General features: G+C 44.5%; 1 protein-coding gene across 2 annotated transcripts; it reads right to left on the minus strand.

The window, feature by feature from the left end:
* Nucleotides 1–1,185: 1,185 nt before the first annotated feature.
* Nucleotides 1,186–19,234, minus strand: Plaat1 (phospholipase A and acyltransferase 1). Of its 2 annotated transcripts, none has more exons than XM_059277426.1 (4): nt 19,038–19,234; nt 11,291–11,429; nt 8,352–8,617; nt 1,186–1,432 (listed from the first exon to the last, which is right to left on the minus strand). In XM_059277426.1, the coding sequence occupies exons 2-4, from the start codon at nt 11,427–11,429 to the stop codon at nt 1,334–1,336; spliced, it is 504 nt and encodes a 167-aa protein (XP_059133409.1). In that variant the 5' UTR covers nt 19,038–19,234; the 3' UTR covers nt 1,186–1,333. The 2 variants fall into 2 exon arrangements, with proteins under 2 accessions (XP_059133409.1, XP_059133410.1); XM_059277427.1 differs by lacking the exon at nt 19,038–19,234 and adding an exon at nt 17,831–17,930.
* Nucleotides 19,235–20,396: the final 1,162 nt, after the last annotated feature.

Consider the following 20,396-nt stretch of genomic DNA (forward strand, 5'->3'; position numbering starts at 1 on the left):
CTATCCCCATGTTTGCTGACACGGCTTCTTTATTGGCTGATGTGCTTTTGATAATGGTACAAAAAGGATGCCAGGCTGGCTGTGTGGTTTATGGGGTAATGCTATGACAACCTTACATCATCTTTGTGTAGAAAGACTTACATTCCACTTTTCTTGGGCTGCTGCTACCAAGCGTTCCACAGGCATGGTATTTAAAAAGTAGTTTAATTCAACACATAATCAATGAAACAGAAGAATAAAATAATGGAATTCCTTGGCTTACAGTAAAAGTCTTTAAAGGGATATGGGATTTTGTGTTCTAAATATAGCACTTTACGTCAATATTAATGATCACTTGCCAAGGCTCAAAGGTCAAACCACCGTGCTACTATACAATCTAGAGGGAACAATTTAACTCAATAAAAATACAACCCATTGCTCATCACTGATTCCTGTCAAGTAGGTAGATTCTAGAGAACTCACCAGGTCTGAAAGTACAGCTAAAAGCCAGGAGATGCCTCAGTAGGTAAAGCATTTTACACATGAGCATGAGGCAGGCCTTGAGTTTAGATCCCCAGAGTCCCTAGAAGCTTGGCTTAGTAGTGCACATCTGTGATCCAGATTCACTGTAATTCCTACAGTGAGATGAGGTAGAGACATGAGACTCTCAGGAAGTTCATGGGGTGGCTAGCCTGCCTAAGCTGTGAAGGACAATATACCCTGTAAGGGGGGGGCAGAGAGCAAAGACTGTCACCAAGACTGTCGCTCCACATGCAAACCATTTATAAGTTTCTGTGCATACACAAAAGCCCTTCCAAGCCTCTTCTTACATGCGCACACCCGCACAGGTGCAGCCATATGGAGGTACTAGCAAACGCTTTGTCATTCAGAGAGCCTTAGGTTGCCTAAGCAAAGACTGGCTATATCCTCTTGCCTTTTTTTTTTTTTTTCTGACAAGAAAAGGAGTATGAATTTAGATGTTGGCCCTAATAACTGTCTTTCAGAAGCGTATGTAAATGGTTCTCCACACCTCTGGCAAAATAGCTGTCCCTAGGGGAAAGGAAAGCAATATTTACAGCAGAAGATAAAATGTGATCTTGATTTTGTTAAGAGCCTCAGCTGGCCCCATCAAAAGGCAACTGCTTTTTGTTCAAGCTGCCACAGCGAGTCTGTACTAGTGGGGAAAAACTTTTCGTGTCTCAATGATAAGATTAAAATCAGCAAGCAATTTATTACAGAGTCTGCCATCCATCATGGGGACCGGGAGAAATAATGATGCATTCAAAATAAGTATTCACCCCAGAATTTCCGTCTCCTCGCAGATTCCTTCAATTTCAATCTCTTCAATAAGCTGCTAATATTTTGTTCTTTGTCTCTTTGAGAACAAGCCAAGGAATGTGAAGATATCGATTGCGGCCGCCACAAACCCAATGGTGCTTACTGCTCGGTTGGCCTAAAAGGAACCAAGAAACAAAGAAAAAAAGTCTTATTCTAAATATGTTAGTGTTCTCGTGAAGCTTTGGTTTCTCTCCTAAACCAAAGATCTATTATAATGAATGTATTTAAGGTCCAGTGCCAAGGTAAAATAAGATATGTATATATATATATATATATATATATATATATATATATATATATATAGAGAGAGAGAGAGAGAGAGAGAGAGAGAGACAGGGTTTCTCTGTGCATAGCTCTGGCTGTCCTGGAATTCACTCTGTAGATGAAGCTGGCTTCCATCTCACAGAGATCAGTCTGCCTCTGCCTCCCAAGGGCTGGGATTAAAGGTGTGCGCCGCCACACCAGCTATAATTTTTATAATTATGCAAAAGATATAACTTATTTATTTTTTATAATTTATAATTATACAAAACGCACGTAGTTTTCTATTCCTGACACTCATCATAAACATAGGTCCTGGTTGCTCATCATAATCCTCTGGAGAGAGAGAGAGAGAGAGAGAGAGAGAGAGAGAGAGAGAGAGAGAGAGAGAGAGAGAGAGAGAGAACTGTGCTCTTCTGCAAAACTTGGGAGGCTGTGAGTAAATGGTTCTTTTGCCCAAGATCATACCACCAAGATGTTTAGATGTCAGTCAGAGCTTCACAGATGCATGTTCTCCCTCCAGCAGCCTCTACACAGTTTGATTTGTACCCAAGTAAGATTGGTAGGTGTGTGTGTGCGTTTGTGTGTGTGTGTGTGTGTGTGTGTCTAACTAAAGGATGCCTATTACTCAAATAGTCCAGGAGTGTGATCTGAGCTAAATAACTATAAGCTCTTATTTGCTAGATATGTGCTGGTCAGTTTGTATCAAGTCACCTGCGGGGAGGGGATGTCAATAGAGGAATTGCCTCCATCAGATTGGCCTGTGGGCACGTGGGGGGGCACTGTCTCCATTGATGATGGATGTGGGAGTGCTCAGCTGACCATGGACAGTGCCAACCCTGGGCAGGAAGCCCTGGACTGTAAAATAAAGCAAGGTGAGTGAGCCATGGAGAGTAAGCCAGCAAGCGGCATTCCTCTGTAGTTTCTGGTTGGACACCTGCATGAGTTCCTGCCCTAGCTTCTTGTGATGATGAAATGTCTCCTGTAAGCTGAAACAAACCATTTCTTAGTCCCGACCTTAACCCTAAAATTAATCCTTAAATTGTGCTTTAGGACAGTATTTTATCACAGGAAACTACGAGTCAATATTAGTCAATTACCATGGTTTTTTACGTAGACAGAATTGGTTTTCATACAGGCAGAATAAGCCATTCTCAAACTCAATTGTCTATAAAAGAGTTCAGATGTTCATGGCCATCAGAGTATTAATCATCATCGTGGTGAGGGCAACTAATGAATATTCATGGTTTCCATGGCACTCGGCTAATATTTGCCTTGCATCCTCATGGGTTTGAGTGCAGTTTTATGACTGAAAGGTCATAGTAGGATGCTTTGGAGTCATCACAGACCCAGAAAACAACATGTTAGTCTCCAGGACTCAAGAGTCAAGGCTTTCAGATGAAGCAAAACCTTTTTTCTCAAATGTCTGGGGACTGGTCTAGCATCTGGAAACCTGGCCAAGGTCACTGTTGAGAGCTTCCTCTGTCTAGGTTTTTTTTCCCTTGGAGCCTCCACTTACACGTTTCTGAAGCTCTGTATTGTCTCCCTCACTGCTGCTTCCCTGTTGCAGGAGGGCTGTGCATTGACAGCTGGGCTCACTTTGTTCCGCCTGGAGGCAGAAGGGACCAGGCCCACAACTGTGACTCCTTGTCTTTTCTACTCAGCTTTAACTGCCCACTTGACACGGCTTAGAATCACCTGAGATTGAATTGGCCTGTGAGCTTGTCTGTGTGGTACTGATGAAGATGGGCCCAGTCGACTGTGGGTGGTCCCATTCCCTGAGCAGGTGGTCCTGGGCTGCATAAGAAAGCCAGCCAGGTATAAGCCAGTCCACGAGCTGGGAATCAAGTAGTTTCCCCTTGCTGTACTTCTTTGATGTGAAGTAATTTCCTTGGTTGGAGATAATGTTGTATTGAAGAGCATGTGGGACTGTCTCAAAGTACCTGCTTGATTTCCTGCTCTGACATCCCTCAGTGGTGGACTGCAACTGTAAACTAACTCTTTCCTCCCCTAAGATGCTCCTGGTCCTTCAAACAGAATGAAAGTAGAACTTTGCCCCTATCTAGTCCCCAATTGGTGGAGAAAAAAGTCATGTAAACAACCTGGTCTGCCTGAACAATCCTATTTCCTTCTGTTATTTTACTTTTACGTATTTGGTTGTCTTATGCTTATTTTATCTATAATTCATCATCACTACCTAAATTATTTGCCAAAAATATCAAAAAGTAACCCTGTAGCATATCAAGGGAGATAAATGCTGCGTACAAAAAACTCCCAAAAGTGAGAAAGAGCAAGGTCAAAAGCCAAGGAGTGTGAATCGAACCTGATCCTCATAACTCACAGAAGGTCTGACCCAGGGAAATGGGGAAGGAACTGAAAACCATGGAAGTACAACCGGCATCCAATGGAGTCATGACAGGGGGTTCCCAGCCTGGGGAAACAGTAGAATCCTGGGATTAGGGTGGCCTCCAGCTAGATGCAAACCGAACCAACTAGGCATCTTTCAGCCTCTAGAAACCTGAGACATTGGAGAAATCTCATAAATATGAGAATTAGGGAAGGGATATACAACTTGATCGCAGGGCAGAGACCATTATCATAAAGCCCCTCCCATGTAGTGCATGTTGTTTCTCAAATCCCAGATGCTCCTTTTCTTCAAGTCTCATTCAAGGTAGAAAAATCTCGTGTAACCGGGACAGTCTCTTGAAGTTATCTACCGTGGGAGCCCACTTGCAGAATCTGAACATCTGATGATGGGCTTGCTGGACCAACACATACGGGGAACTTTAACTCCGTGGCATATTTAGGATTTTAAATTTACCAATCTGACCCTGGACACCTAGGATTTTCAGGATTTTATGTCAGAGGGCCATGGTAAAGGCCTCATTCTGAAGATCTGGAACCAGTGAAAACAGGCTGAATCTGAGGTTATGTATGACATTCAGCGTAGCAGGTCATACATGACTGTAGGCTTTATCAGTGTCTGTTTTCTGAGACTTGGTGACTCATTGATGCGCTGAAGAACAGGCATGATGTGTATACATACTGACTTATCTAGACTTACTAAAGGGTGTGATCATCCTATGTAGAGATAGACAATTTTAGTAACTGATTTGAATTATAACAATAAAAAACATTCTTCATGGAAAGTTTGAAAAGTATTGAAAAAACAAGCCACATTTTACAAACATTTACAAAAGAGAAATTTGTTAAAAGACTTATCCAAAATATACAAAGAAGTCTTAAAAATCAATAGGAAAATGAACAACCCAGATTTGGATATAGGCAAAATGATATCCAGCCATGTATCACAAGAGATACACCTAGAGAAAATAAACACATGAAAAGGCATATCAGTATCACACATGATTAGGAAACTACAAATTAAGGCAGTAATGAGACAGAGACCACTTACGGGCTTGTCAGAATAGACTAAATGCAAGCACGTTGTCACCAAATGTTGACAAGGATATAGCATAATGGAAAATGTGCTCATAGGAATAAAAAAATACAGCCACCAAAAGGCAAGACACAACCTGATTCCGACTTTGTGACATTCAACAAAGATAAGGACATGCATGCAATTAAAAAGAATCCAATAAAGTTGCCCAGGTCTAGGGTGAAGGGAAGTAATTAGGTAGTATACAGAATAATTTCAGTGTAGGGAAACTATCGATACTCTAATGATGGATATGTCGTTATAAGTTTGATTACAGTCATGAAATGTTCAACACAGAAAAGGAAATTCTGGTATGAACTGTGATCTTCGGTTGACATGAGTTTTCAAGGTTGGCTTGCCAATGTTTTAGAACGATAGTACATTGATAGAGATGCTGATGGAGGCTGTACCTGTGTAAGGAGCAGCGAAACTGCTCTACAGTTGGGGACAGTGTTGTAATTCTAAAAACCATTCTAAATTACTCTATTGCCCATTGGTTTTGTACAACTACAGAAAACACGGTGGAAAAGATGAACAGGATTATAATCCTTCTCCCCTTTTAATCATTTCTATGCATTTCTTAAAAAGTTAAGTCATAGTCATTTCCCAAGGAAACATTTCTAAGTTCAAGGCCACTAAACAGTAAGGTTAGGTTGTACCAGAGGAAAGTGGCTAATCCCAGGACAGGCAGGAAAAAAAGAAACATGGGAGAGGCTGGAGACAAGATACCTACTCCAGAGGCACACTCCATATGCTTCTTCCAACTAGGCCCCACCTAGTTTCTACCACCTTCTAATAATGCCATCCGATTAGAAACCCATCCGTAGGTGAATCCATTGATTAGACAATAGACCTCTTGATCTGTTATTAACACAACAGCCTCTAGCTATGAAACATGCCACAAGAGCCTTTGGTGGGATGCTGTATATCTGAAGCATAACACATGTTTATTAGGACAGATAATCTGTAATGCAGCTAAGTAAGAGGCTTCAACTACCTCTATAATCCTTAAAAGAAAAAGTAATCCGAGGGTACAGTAAAAAGTGTACACAGTGTACCCCAAGCCATCCAGCCAGTGAATAAAGACGGGGCACTTGCTCATGCCAGTAGAGCGCTGGCACTCAGGTAGATTCCCAAGGGTACCCAGCACCATTTTCACCAGTATCTGCTTAGAGACAGGTTCCACTATTTGTTGATGAAATAATCCCATGCCTCCCCCCAGTTTTGGGTCTTAGTATGAAAAGTAAAACGATAGTAAATTTCAGACTAAATTCAAAGTAAGATGATTGTAATCTGTTCTTATTCAACCACATTTTTACATTATTGAAGCATTATTAGCAGGCAAAGGGCTATAAATATTTATTTAATATATACAAGGTGATCTATTTGGAGGAAAGCTTGCATCCATAAAATGTCATCATAATCAGTGCTCCACGGTTACCTATCACCTCCACAGGTTTCTGACAACCATCTTCCTTGATTCTGTTGTTTTGGTTTGGATTTTTAGTTGCTTAGTTGGTAGATTTATCTTTTTTGGCTTTGTTGTTGCTGTAAGGGTATTTAGCCCTAAGAGCTACCTTCTTGGAAGAAATAAATATAAAAACTATATTTCTAATAAAAGCACAGGCTTGTAAGGCATAGATACTATGTTACAGAGTAGATCTTGGAACTGATTTATTTGGTATAAGAGAAATTTGTGTTCTTTGACCACTGCCCTGCCCCGTTTGCAGAAATTACATGAATAAATATTATTTGCTGATGTAGTGAACAAATTAATCATTACCAAAGACCTCGTAATCTGGTTATGTCTCACCAACAGCCACCAGCTGAGGAATATGCCAAGCAAGCCTTCCGTGGGACACTATACATCCCAAGTGTAACACATGCTCTTTATTGGGGTAAGTAATGTGCCACTTAGCTGGATAATTACCAATGAAGCAGATGGAACCTATTTCCTAACAAGAGCACTAGTTCTCAACACAAGGACAAAGAGGAATTTGTGTGTGGCCTCTGGGTTGTGGCTCAAAAAACATGTATATTATTATCTAAATGAACATTCACTGTTAATGTACTTCCTGATGGGAACACATGGCCAATTTCCTAAAGAAAATACGCATATCCTTTCCCCGTATTCTGTCTCCCGCTTGCCTGAACTCAGTTTTGAGAAGAAAGGAACCTCACTTCTTAGAACGTTGTTTGATAGCTATTCCAAGACACAGGAAGCCTTGAGTAAGTTTGGATTATTAAAATATGTTCACATTTGGGTATTGTTGTTTGAGTCGCAGTCTCCTTTTAAAGAAGCAACTTTCTGGAGGTTAATAGTTTTTTTTAAACTCTTTGGGCCATTTAAGTTTAAAAAGTAACATGTTTGTATGAACGCTGGACAAAGAGGGCCTCCCTTCTCGCAGTTTTATTCACTCGCTCTCTTGCGTCATCCTAAGAACCCTTGGGAGAAGTCCGTAGAGACGGACTCTCACTGAGCCGAGGACAGGCCTAGTTAAGGCGAGGGAGGCAAAGGTTCACTTTGTTGGGAATCCACTATGATACTACAAACTAGTGCTGGAAATCTACAAGACTGCAAGTTACCCTGGAGTCAGTTAACATTTTAGAAGTCATTTAGAAGCTCGGGGAATCAAACGGCTACTTAAAATCATAACGATTCATTGAAAACTCGTATTGCAAGGAAACAGGAAACATTTACCGAGCCATCCAGACACGTCATTGGGTGGCCGCTGTTCCCTACTGGAGAGGAATCTGTAAGTTAACCCCATTCATCTTCCCTTGCGCTACATTATTTTCAGTACGTGGGGTTGACGATTTGAGATTGCTGTATGGGGGAGGAACGGGGAGAACTGCCTAAGTGGAGTCAATAAGACTGACAGAGCCGGGCAGTGGTGGCTCACGCCTTTAATCCCAGCACTTGGGAGGCAGAGCCAGGCGGATCTCTGTGAGTTCGAGGCCAGCCTGGGTTACCAAGTGAGTTCCAGGAAAAGGCACAAAGCTACACAGAGAAACCCTGTCTCGAAAAACCAAAAAAAAAAAAAAAAAAAAAAAAAAAGACTGACAGGAAGCCATGGACTTGATTCTACTTCAAGTCCCTTCTAGCCCAAATTTCAAGCTGTCCAAGCTTCAGTCTGTTCACTAACTTCCTGCATTCTTAGCAGTGTCTTTCTCTGCCCGGCAGTCTTTCCACATTTTCTTATTGTTTGCCTTTTGGGGGAAGCCTAAAAACTTTATCATAACAGGTAGGATTTTTCTCCACACCAGCTTCCCATACCTCCTGAAAAACAAAGAACCAAACCAAACCAACCAATCAAACAAACAAAAACCTCACCTGATCTGACACTCCTTCTCCATAGCGGAGCAAGGTCACAAAGTGCTCACAGTTGTTGACCAGTAAGTCGTAGGCCACCTCCTGCCCGATCACGAACTCAGACCGCATTATCACTTCCTCCACGGGGAGAGGCGGGTATGTCGTGTCATACTTGTTGTTGACTCTGTACTTGTCTTCTCCCACGACGTCCTTCAGAAGTTGCATCTTCACCAAGGCCTTTGTGCTGAACACAGACTTGGCGCTTGAAAGTGCCGAAGCAATGCCATCTGTGAGGGGAAACGTTGGTTAGTGGGGCTTAGTGATCCAGTCCACAAAGTACCGGTGTCGTCTAGGAAGGCTGGAGATGCCGGGGGACCTTAGACTGGCCCCTGCCCCTCATGGAAGAAACCAAAAGAGTTTGATCTTATCCACGTACTCTGTGTTATCGATTACAACACTCTACAAGTGAGGATACAAGGTTCACGAAGTTCTCTGCCTGGCCTTGGGGAGCAAGCTCTCAAACGACTGGTATTATCATGAGAGATCTTTGCACACAGTTCTAGCAAGGTATGGATAAGATTATTGCCCAATTTTTCTATTGTGCCTGTTTCCTCTCAGCATCTGAAGCCTTCCGAATCTTAGGGGTTAGGAGTAGTGTGTTTTGAGTCCTATGTCTGCTGATCCACCTAACTGCACTTCTCACTTCTTTATACACTGGCTCTTCCCCAGGTTTTAATGTGAGTCCAGATTTCCCGCTGTGACGCTTGCACAGTCCTGTGAGGAACCAGCTCAACTCCGGCTTTGCTTCTGTCATTTCCTCTGGCCAGCAAGCTAACATTCTAAACCGGAAGCTAACTTTACTGGTAGACACTACACACAGATGGGGCCCCCATGCTATGTCTTACTTGTCTGGACAATCCTCTCTGCTTCTTCTCTTTCTCTGAGATACCTCTATTGGTGATCATTGCCTAGATGGCCAGGAACCATGGTGTCCAGTCCTGTCACGTCAGTACCAGAGGCTAACAGATGACGCCTCATGGCTTGGCCTAGTGCCGGGAACTGGTCTCTCTCTACATGTGCCTACATGCTGTGCAAGGCCATCAGGTTCTCATAACTACTTCAAGGAAGGGACTCTACAGAAACTGACTTATGTAAATTTCTGTTTCAGTTATGACTAAAGTCAAAATATGTCTCCATTCTTCTTCTATCTTGCTCTCAACAGAACAGCATTCATCGGTTAATACTGGAGATCACTAGACATGTACAGGAACAGATGTTGTGTATACTGATGAATATAGTATTATTTAAGTGCAGTTTTACATCACACATTGCACTTGAATTAGAAATTTTTAAATATTACATTAAGACCATCTCCTAAATAGTTAAGCATGTCCCAAAGTATGCCTTTTAATGGCTGTTGTAGTGGCTTTAGCACCCATTCCACCACTGCCTGTTTCTTCCCCAAAATGCCTGTCAGAGCTGATCACTGTATTACATCTTATTCTCCAGAAATGGCGTTGTGGCTCACAATGGACCAATTAAGAGTCCTTCTCCATGATTTCTAGACTCCAACAATCAGAGAACAGATTAGCTCTTTCCTGTTGAGTCATAAAACTCTAAGAACGAGAGTCTTGGTTTGTGAACAAAGTCAGGAGGATGATACCACCACCGAGAAGAGGGATAAGACACCTGAGTCTGAAGGTCCTCATGCAATGACATTCCTAGGCCCGGGAACGTCTGAGGTCAGCTCCACCCTTCCTGAAGTCTCCTCCCATGAAGCCATGGACTTGTCTTTTGGTGGTTTGCTTAAGCTAGTGCCAGCTTTATTTACATGCAACTAGAGAATTCTAACACACACAGATACCTAACACCCAGCGGCTAAATCACAATGTGCTTAACCAGCCGCCTCCCATTGAAAATGCAGTTATCGTCTCATTTTTAAACCGCTGGAAATGAAATTTGTCCCCATGTCTAAATGTTTCCCCAGACTCCTGTGAGCAAAATTCGATGCAGAGCTTAAGAAATCTTCTCAGACTCTTAACACATACTGCTGAACTGTTTTTGTGAATGACATTATCAGTCTCTATTTCCATTGATAGACTTGTATTCATTTCACTGTCTCCGTCTCCACTGACAGCTCTCACTGCACCCTTTGCTAATGAGACAGGCATGAAATCATCGGTCAGTGTGTATCACCTGTAACTTGCAGGTGAATACAAAGTTGAAATGTCTGCTCTCTTCTTTTGTCAACTGTTGTCAAACTTCCCCGACTGTGGCTTGGGACCTTGGCATTTGCTTTCTCTCCTCTGGGGTACCCATCCCCCAGGTACCCCCCAGGGAACTAGTTTCCTCAAGTCTTTGAAGCTTCACTTCCATTGCTGGTTGCTGCTTCCTGGCAGAAGTTCCCTAAGGGCGGCACCCCCACCCCCTCCCCCTCCGCCCTCCTGTTTGCCTATATTCAGCACATCCCAATCCACCGTCTTCGCTTATTTTTCCACATCCTTCCTAACACGTCTATAATTTACTCTCGTTCTCTCCCTCTGTCTGTGAAAATGTGAGCACCACCATGGAGCTGTCTGGATAGCTGTGTAGCCCCGGTGCCTGGACCAGCATTCAGCACATACTGCACAACCTATTAATAGCTGCAGAATTAATTAAAACCACCCACTTGTGTGAGACATAAGAACATAGAACTTAGTCATGTTTGGGCCAATATCTTCCTCAGTTAGTCATTTGTTTGTAATTAGGGTTTTTTTTTAATAGAGAAGGTTTTTTTTTTTTTTAAATTTAATGTCTAGTCTGTGGAATCTTTTAAATGATGCTTTGGTCTTTGAAGATCATTTTCTAAATTACTCAGGCTTATTTTTCATACTTTATCTGCTTTGTGATTTTGTCCGTGATCCCTTCTAATTTCAAAGCAACTAAAAAGCTCCCAGGAGTCCCCCGGGAACACATCTTACCTACAGGGGCAATGTTGATAACATAGCCATCACCCAAGTACAGGGCCCAGTGCTGGTAGCCAGGACGGAACACTTCAATCAAGTCTGCTGGGCGAGGGTTGTGAGGATATGCCAGACGGAAGCAGTCCCGAAACGCCATCTGCAACAACAGGTACAGAGATGGTCTCGCTGGTACAACTCACAGAAGGAGAGTCCAAGGGAGGCTTCCACTTTAGCAGAGGGGCACAGAAATAGACGACCTTCCCCGGTAAGATGACTCAGGCTTACAGCGTGTTTTCTTTGGATGATTCTGTATGTGCTAGTTCTTGCATAGTTCTCTACAGCAATGTTTCCTTACCGGGACCGTTCTTTAAATCCAGAATTCATAGTTTGTAGAACTTCCCTCTACTTCAAAGTTCGGTAGTATTAAGTATTAAAATACATCTTGATTGGAACAGGAAGGAGCCATAAAGGGAAGGCAAAGGTATGTTTGCTTTACTGTGCAAATGTGCTAAGAATTACTAGAAAGCATCAGTCTGCTCTTGCATCCAGTGTGAAGAAGTCGGGGGTCAAGAGTGTAAGATTAGAATTCTTTCAGGCTCTGTGCTGCACAGTACAACTAAGAAGCAAAGGTGTGGGTGGATCCTCAACACTGTGAACATTACAACATGTAAGAAATATCTTGTACCACAAAGCTCACTCTGCCATTTTATTTTAAGCAGGGACAAGTTACAAGCCAGATGGATATCAAGCCAGACATTCAGGTGCAATGCAGGCTCTGAAACATTTCTTCCAAGTTCAGAGTGTGCTCTGTACTGTAGCATCTTTAGCTCTGGCTTCCACTCGCTACATCTCAGATGTCTTTTGTCACTGTAACCATGACAACCTGCCCCACCCCATCCCTGACTGCTTCATTTGTGATTCCAGAAACAGTGCAAGGTGGTCTACCTCAGAAGCAGACAGTTTGCAAGGTGGGGGAGCTCACTGCATTGATGAACCTTGGCCTGAAACTTCCAAGGTGGCAGCATTTGCTCCTTCTAAATCAGTGCCCTTTAGAAGGCGCATGTGTTTCTGACAGCTGGTTTCTGTAGAGGTTACACTTTCCGTGTCGTCACAGAAATAGAATAAGTCAGCAAGAGGAAGTGGTGTGCATCTGGCCACAATCAAAGGAAGAATAAATGCTGTGTGCATGCTTAGTGTCTACTTGACAGGGCTGCTCCTCACCATCTCACCCTCCTGCAACTCTGCAGGCTCCCCACCAATGAAATACGAGTGCTGGAAACTTCAAACTCACCTACATTATGATCATAATAGTACAGGCTAAGGACTTGGGCATACACTCTTCCTTCCTTCCTTCCTTCCTTCCTTCCTTCCTTCCTTCCTTCCTTCCTTCCTTCCTCCCTCCCTCCCTCCCTCCCTCCCCTCCCTCCCTCTTTTCTGTCTGTCTGTCTTCTGTCTCTGTCTGTCTATCTTTCTTGGCACTCTAGAAGTCTGTTTTTTTCACCCAACAACAATTAATATTGGAAGGGTGCTTCCCTGAATATTTGCATGCTGTTGATATCTTCACTCACCACATTGTCACAGAAACACAGCCAGATGTAATAGTCCATCTGCTGAAAAATAACTACTAACGCAATTCTATAGAAGCATTAAGTCTAGCCATCCTCTCAAACATGTTTTAGTCTTACTGAATATGGAAGTTCACAATTTTGTCACTACTGATGCAGATAAACATATTTCCCATGAGTAGAAATCAGCAAGCCCCCAACAGCCCACCAAAATCAAATCCTGTTCTAGCCAAGTTTAATTAATAACCACCATTTGAACAGGGAATACTTGAAAGTGTAGCAAGTTTTTCAAAAACATTATCTCAATTAACCCTATTTAACTGAAAAACCTTCATTTCTATTTGAGTTTATTATGTTATTAGCCCATTCTACAGATAAAAAGCTATCTTTTCAACTCCAACTTTTTGATAAAACTCCCTGAATTCTACTTGCCATTTGCTGGTTCTACTACTACTTGGCAGGTCACTTAGGCAGAGCCTCAGCTGCCTCATGTAGAAGACAGACATGTGGATCTCTGAATTAGCCTGGTCTACAGAGTGAGTTCTAGGACAGCCAGGTCTACACAGAAAAACCCAGTCTTGAAAAACCAAACAACCACCACGAAGACAGATATAACAAGTAGAATGACTTGTTTATCTCAGAAAACTATGGAAAGCATGGGCTACAAATGTTATAAACACCTTGAGAAAACCAGCAGGCGCTACACAGACAGTGTTGCTGTCTGCTTGATACTGGACCATGGTTTGTATGTGACTTGGTCCCTGTTCTGTCTCTGAGACATGACATATGACTTTATGGAATGGGTGACGTCACAGCAAAGTTTTAACACCTAACGCTCTCCAGTCTCTGACACACAGATAAAGTGTCAGTGAATTAGTTACACAAAGCCTGTCATAATTCATTAAAAAGAGATGGTAGGACAACAAGCATGCCATGTACATAACCGCCCAGAAGCTAAGAGAAGAACCTCCATGCTAACGACATGGGAGGGAAGTGTGAGTTGCACCCTGACCTCTTACATATCCTAGCAAGGGGTGCAAAAAGGAACCTCAGATACTAGTTCACCGCTTTCCTAAACTTGGCTTCTGGCATCACAGAACACCTAGCAGTGTCGCTTAAATAACAACCATCAGGTCCAAGTTCAAAGCCCTTGTTTCTTAAGATTAAAAATAAAAAGTGAATTTCAACCAATGAGAATCATCATCTGTTATTTCACAACAGATTTTCAACAATTGGTGCTAGAGTAATTGAGTCCTCTCCAGTGGGAAACTAGCCCACCACCTCTAATAGACTTCAACTTAAGTTTTATGTCACACACACACACACACACACACACACACACACACACACACACACTCTCACAGGGAAAATAGGGGGAAAAAGCCTTGGTGTTAAAAGTTGGTAGAGTACTTATGTTTACTATCAAAAGTGTGATCCATAGAATGAAAACTCAGTAAACTGGATACCCTCAAAATTAAAAATATTCACGGCACAAAAGTGAGGACAGAATCAAGAACACATGTAGAACTCTCAGGACGGGACTGGAGGGGTGGTTCAGTGGTTTCAGAGAAAGTGCTGCTTGGAGAGGCCTGAGTTCAGTTCCCAGTGTCCTCACCAGAGGGCTCTCAATTGCCTGTAATTCCAGCTCCAGGGGATCTGATGCCCCCTTCTGGCCTCTGTGGACAGTGCATTCATGGGCATAAAACCATCCTCACCTCTCCACACACATAATTAAGAATAACACATAAGTAAATGTCTTCAAATTCAACAGTGGAAAGGCAAACAGTTCAATCAGACTGTAAGCAGGAGAAATGAAGACACCTTTCATATTTCAGAAATTACACAGACGATCAACAAGCCGTGTCCATCATTAGCCATTAGGGAAATGTAAATCAGTGGAACGTTACTGCAGGCCCTTGAGCACAGCTCAAATGGAAGAGAGGGGTAATGTCGGACTCTGGCCAAGATGCCGAGCCATTGGTTCACTGGTTCATTGGTAGAGGCAGTGCAAAATGACACAGTCACACCGGAAACAGTTTGTCGATGTCTTTACTTTTTTACCTTGTTACCAAGGTATGATCCAGCAATTGTATCTTTAAGCATTGACCCCAAGAGACGAAGTCAAAGAAGACTTATGTTTAACAAAAATGGGTATGCAAGTGTTTACAGTGGCTTTATTCCTAATAACTTCAAACAGCTCAGCTGACCTGCAATGGAGGAATGGCAACAAACGTCTGCGCTCTCTCAAGATTCAAGAAGGCTGAAGAGAAACGCTCAATCCGTGGGGCTGGAGAAATGGCTCAGTGGTTAAGAGCACTTAATGCTCTGGAAAAAGACTTGGGTTTCCTTCCTAGAACATACATACAGGCAGCTCACTGTAACTCCAGTTCCAGGGCACCAGATGCCCTTTGGTCTCCACACGCCTGTAAACTCACATAGGTGCATACACAGAGGCCTAAGTTTAAAAAGCAAATTAACAAACCTTTTTAAAAGTAAGAGTCCCTTATTTAAAAAAAGTCAGAAGGAAATGACAAATAATGACTCCCCTTGTACAAAGACCAGCCCGAGCAATCCATGTAGAGCTGCATTTAGAGGCCAATGGCAATGAGAGAGTACTGGAAATTCTCATGACAGAAGCTGAAATCTAGTAAAATTCAGACACCTGGGGCCATAGTAAGAGGAGCAAAATACTCCAGCACCTGCCACCCCAGCTCCCCAGTATGAGTTAGGGGTTCTTCCTTTTGGAGGAGTGAGGTCCAAGAGAGAGTTCCAGGGGGCTCCATCCATGTGGATGCTCATAATCCTAGCTACCAGATAGTCAGTTTGCAGTCCCTTTAGATTAGTAGCCTGAGCTGTGCATAGCAGCCTGGCTTTAGAAATGGGTCTTCACATGGCCCTGCGGAAGGCCTAGGGTATGGTAGCCAGTACCTATCTTGAGAGGTCAGCTGCTGTTTCCAAGAATCAAAACATCTCTGCGTGCTCCCTTTTCCTGTATTATACAACTGCTCCCTGGCACTGGCTGGGCAGAAAGCTGCCTCTTGAATCCAACATAGCACAGCAGGGTGACTGTGGCTAAACCTGCCGGATGCCCTGCTCTGTAGGGGTTGGGAGCTATGACCAGAGGAGATTGGAAGGTGCTGCCTCTGAACACCAGGAGACTAGCACACTTGCTCTCTGAGACCCAGGGTAGAGTTAGCCATGTGTGGACTAGGACAGGGTCAGGACTGAAGGGAGGTATCACGTGGTTCCCCATGGCCCTTTTCCCAAGACTTGTATTTATGTGCCTGTTATGAATAAGGTGGGACGTGAACCCCCATGATTCTCAAGCATACAGGGGCCTGATGGGAGGGCCCAGCACAACTCCATGAGTCCAGGTCCTACCTGAGGCATACACTGCCAAATAGAACCTGCTGAGAGAAATGTGGCTCAGCTCTGCCCCTGGTCCCACTCACGGGCAGGGACAGTCATTGAAGCAGCAGAGAGAAACACTGTGGAGTTCTTACTTCTACCCCACTTCTGTGTGGCTGCCATCTGATCCATTCTGACGTTAATGTTACTAGGACTGGGCAGGAGCACCCCAATAGAAGTGCAGTGGGTCCCACTCTAAAAGTCCTGGCTCCCGCAAGTAAAGGTCCTCGCCAGAAGCAGAATGCCAATAGCTGGATGGAAACACCAACATCTGATGGGGCCACCAAGAAAATAGTAGAAGTGGAAGATCTACAGAGACTATGCCATGGTCTCTGCTGTACACATTACACCCATCAGAACTTCAGAAGTACCTCCACTCTCACAGCACATAGAGAGAGTGGGCCTGAGACTCGATCAGGCCCAAACTCATAAGCCATCGCCATGGGAGTTATAGGGGAACGATACTACAATACTCAGCTAGACTCGAAGTCACCTCTGCAGAACCAGCTGACACTCCAAGACACATCTTTAGAAGAAAGCCCCTTAAGCAAGGCTACCCCTTAAAAGTGGTAGAAACATCTGACCCATGTAGAAAGGGGGTAACAGCATATCTCCAAAATAACATAGTAATTCTTAAGCAACCGAGTCCTAAGAAATTGAAGTGGATAAAATCTCAAAGAATGATTGTAAAACAATCACAGTGAGGTCCTCAAGAACACAGATTAACAGCTAAACGAAATTAGGCAAGATGGTGTTGGATATAAATGAGAATTCTAAGGCAGAAACCTTAGAAATGAGGAAGTCAATGAATCAAATAAAATATATAACCCTTGAAAGCCTCAACAATTTATGGAAGAAATAATATGTGAATTTGAAGAGTACATGTGTAGATATATGGAAATATAATACTTTTAATACTTTTAATATGTACAACTAATCCTTGTCAACAAAACCTGAATTAACCTACAGAGAATTTTGCTGAGCAGAAAAAATAAAAAATAGAAAAACAACGTCAGAAGGTTATTTTCTGTGTGATTCCACCCTATAACGTTCTTGAAATGACCAAGTTCTAAATTTAGGGGCTAAATGGTGGTTCTTGGGGTTTCAGGAAATGATGGGAGGGAAGGTGGGGTGGCTGTATGACGGCCAGTGAAGGGTTGGAACGGCCACTTCGCAAGCTGATTATAGAGACCGGTTGAGTTCACGCCAGGTCTGAAGTCGCGCAGGCAGGGAGTTGACAACTCTGAAATTCAATTTCAAGTCTGTCTTCCTACACCAATTTCATGCCCTTTCACACCATTAAATACAATTAATAATTAATCAGAGGAAATGCTGCTAAAAAAAACAAAACAAACAAACAAACAAACAAACAAAAAAACGAACCACGGCCTCTTTCCTGCTTCTCATCGGTCCATTAGAGGGAGAAGATTCAAAAGCATGAAGATCTATGAACCAATGGAACCTTGCTGGGGCGTCTCCATTTCTCTTCTGCCTGGAGGCCTTTCCAGGTGATGCCAGACCCATCTATTAGTTCCTGGAATCAGACCTTAGGCAAAGGGCTATGAAGGTTTACTTAACAGCTTACCTGCACAGGATCAGAGAGTATACAGTGCAGACTGACGTGAACGTAGGCACTCAATCATGTACGAGGGATTTATCTTTTTCAATTACGAAAATGGGCTGCTCTGTTTATTGCCCTATGTCAGATCTATCTGGGGACACATCAAAAGAAGTAAGTGTTCTGTGTTGTTCAGATGTCTACGAGGCCGCCTGTGTTGAAGGATGGATACCCAGGAGAACTTTACACTGACTACCTCCAAGAATGTTAACAGAAGTGTGAAGCGCCATCACGGGCTTTCCAGTCTCCAGGAGTTTTCCGGTTCCATCTGGATGGTTGCCCATTTCCATCCACAAAAGGGCTACACTGAGAGGTTTCTGTGAAGTCTTGTGTCTAGACTGCCTTCCACTCAGGCCCTGGGGCAGCATGGATCCTTAAACCAGCATTTAACCTGCACCTGAGAGGTTTCATTTGGGGACAAATCCACCCCAAACCATCCTTTAACGCACAGCGCAGCCATACTGGGCTTTGAATCTTCCTAGGCTCCCTAGTACTGCCTCCATCTTAATCTCGGCCTCCTTTGCTTTATTTCAGATCCAGGCAGGATGGCATCTTCTGACGCCCCCACCACCCACCATCCCCTATCATCCCTCAGTGTGCCATAATGACACCTCCTGAATTTCCCTGGTGCACTCTCTATTTTTCCTCGCCCATCCCCTTCCTGAACCTGCCTTTGTACCTGGTGTCTGGGGACCTTCTCCGCTTTCCCCTATAGAGGGCTGATTCTTGTGTACCTCTAGAGGGTTCAGTTTCTAGAAGAGTGCTTGGCACAAATACCTGCCCAGCAAATGTTAAACAAATAAAGGCACCAAGAACTCGAGACCTGGTCACGTTTTTCCAGAACCTGAGTCATAATCATAGTACTAAATGAATGCCAAAGATAATACCACCACCGTCCACGGTTCCGAGATCTAAGACAATACTGTCATCTATCTGGTCGGTGAGACCAGAGCTGAGAAGTAGGAGGCCCTGCCCAGCGGACTGAGTTTCCAGTATCTGCCTCTGGACAGTTTTCCCGTCTTGGAAACAGGTCTCTTTCATCCCCTTGCTCCCCATTTATAACAAGAAGGGGGGCTGGATGAAGTCGGGTGCTCTCCCACCTTTGAACTTTCCGACAGATCAAAACAAGGTTGCTTAGCGCCCAGAGAGCCTCCCCTCCCCTCCCCCAACGCACCTCCCTGCTCAAGCTGGCTTGTGTTGTCGCCCGGGAGGCAGCGGCGGGCTTCCCGGGCTCTCCCCGGGCTCTCCCCGGCCTCGCAGCAGGGCCGCCAGCAGCCCCTGGGCTACCCCATCCGCACCACTCCGAGGAGGCCACCGCCACCGCCCAGGCCACAGCGGCCCTCTGAAGCGTCAACGCCAGCGCCCGCGCGCCGCGCCACCCCTGCTCCCTCCGCGGGCTCCTGGCGCGCGCCCGCCACTGCACTGCACGGTGGGTGGGTCCCAGGCTCCCCCGTACCACGTCTTCTTCGTCCCTCTCGTCCCGCCACCCCGGACACACCCCAAGTCTGGGATCTCCGGATTCTCCGTGCACACCCGCAGGCTGGAGACCCCCCCTAGATCATCTGTGCCCACTGTAGGCCCGGGCTCCGAAGATTCTGGGCACACTCTGGGGCTCAGGGCTGCCGATGCCCACCCACCCCCTCCACCACCACTAGCGTCGCTCCCTCCACCCTTCGCCTGCATGGGGAGTCCCTACCTCGGTGCCCGCCAGCCAACCACTGGGCCCTCCAAGCCAGCTGAAGCAGACACACAAACCTGCTCACAGCTCAACCCCAGCCGGGTGCCTGCTTGGTTTCATCCTCCCAGCAACCAGGACCTTCCTGTGACAAACTTTTGTGGTATCAAGCTCTGTCCCGGCTGGGTGTTACAGTTTTAAGGATGACCTTGGTGCGCAGCCCAGAAATATTTGGGTATAGTCGTTATGAATACACAGGATACCACGTCCAAGCTGGACACGGATTCCTTCTGGGCCAAAGGTTTGTTTCCTCTGCCTGCACCCTGAAGAAACATCTAGGTCTTTGATTCAACGACGAGTGGGAGATGGGTTGCTGTAGAAAAATCCGTAACTCACACACCTGCATGCATTCATACAAAAAAGTCCTACTTAGACTGATGTAGAGGCCAAGGGCCAGCGAGGGCACACTGACTAGCCATGACCCTACCCACATGCCAAAATCAACTTCAGTGTGGGGAGAGACAAGAGCAAAAGGGCAAAAAGGGTTCTATCCTCCATCCCCTAGACCTCAGTCGGATGCTGCTTTTCCAAGTGAGAAGTTACCTGGCTTGGGACGGGATGGAGCTGGCCTTCATTAAGGACCAGAGTCAGAGTCCCCTCCCTTCCTCTGCCCTGAAGATGTCCTGGATCTTTTTAGGCCAGGCAGGCCAGGCAGGCCAAGACCAGAAAAACAGCCATTGAGGTTAAATATAGAGCTGAGGATGGTGAAGATCCTCTTTCTCCTGGCTTAACAGCGTGCCCAGAAACTCCAGCCAGGGAAGGACAGGCAGACTTGGTGAGCTTTCTCTGAGAACAGCA

This window comes from Peromyscus eremicus, chromosome 12 (assembly GCF_949786415.1).
Source record: "Peromyscus eremicus chromosome 12, PerEre_H2_v1, whole genome shotgun sequence".
Classification (NCBI taxonomy): domain Eukaryota; kingdom Metazoa; phylum Chordata; class Mammalia; order Rodentia; family Cricetidae; genus Peromyscus; species Peromyscus eremicus.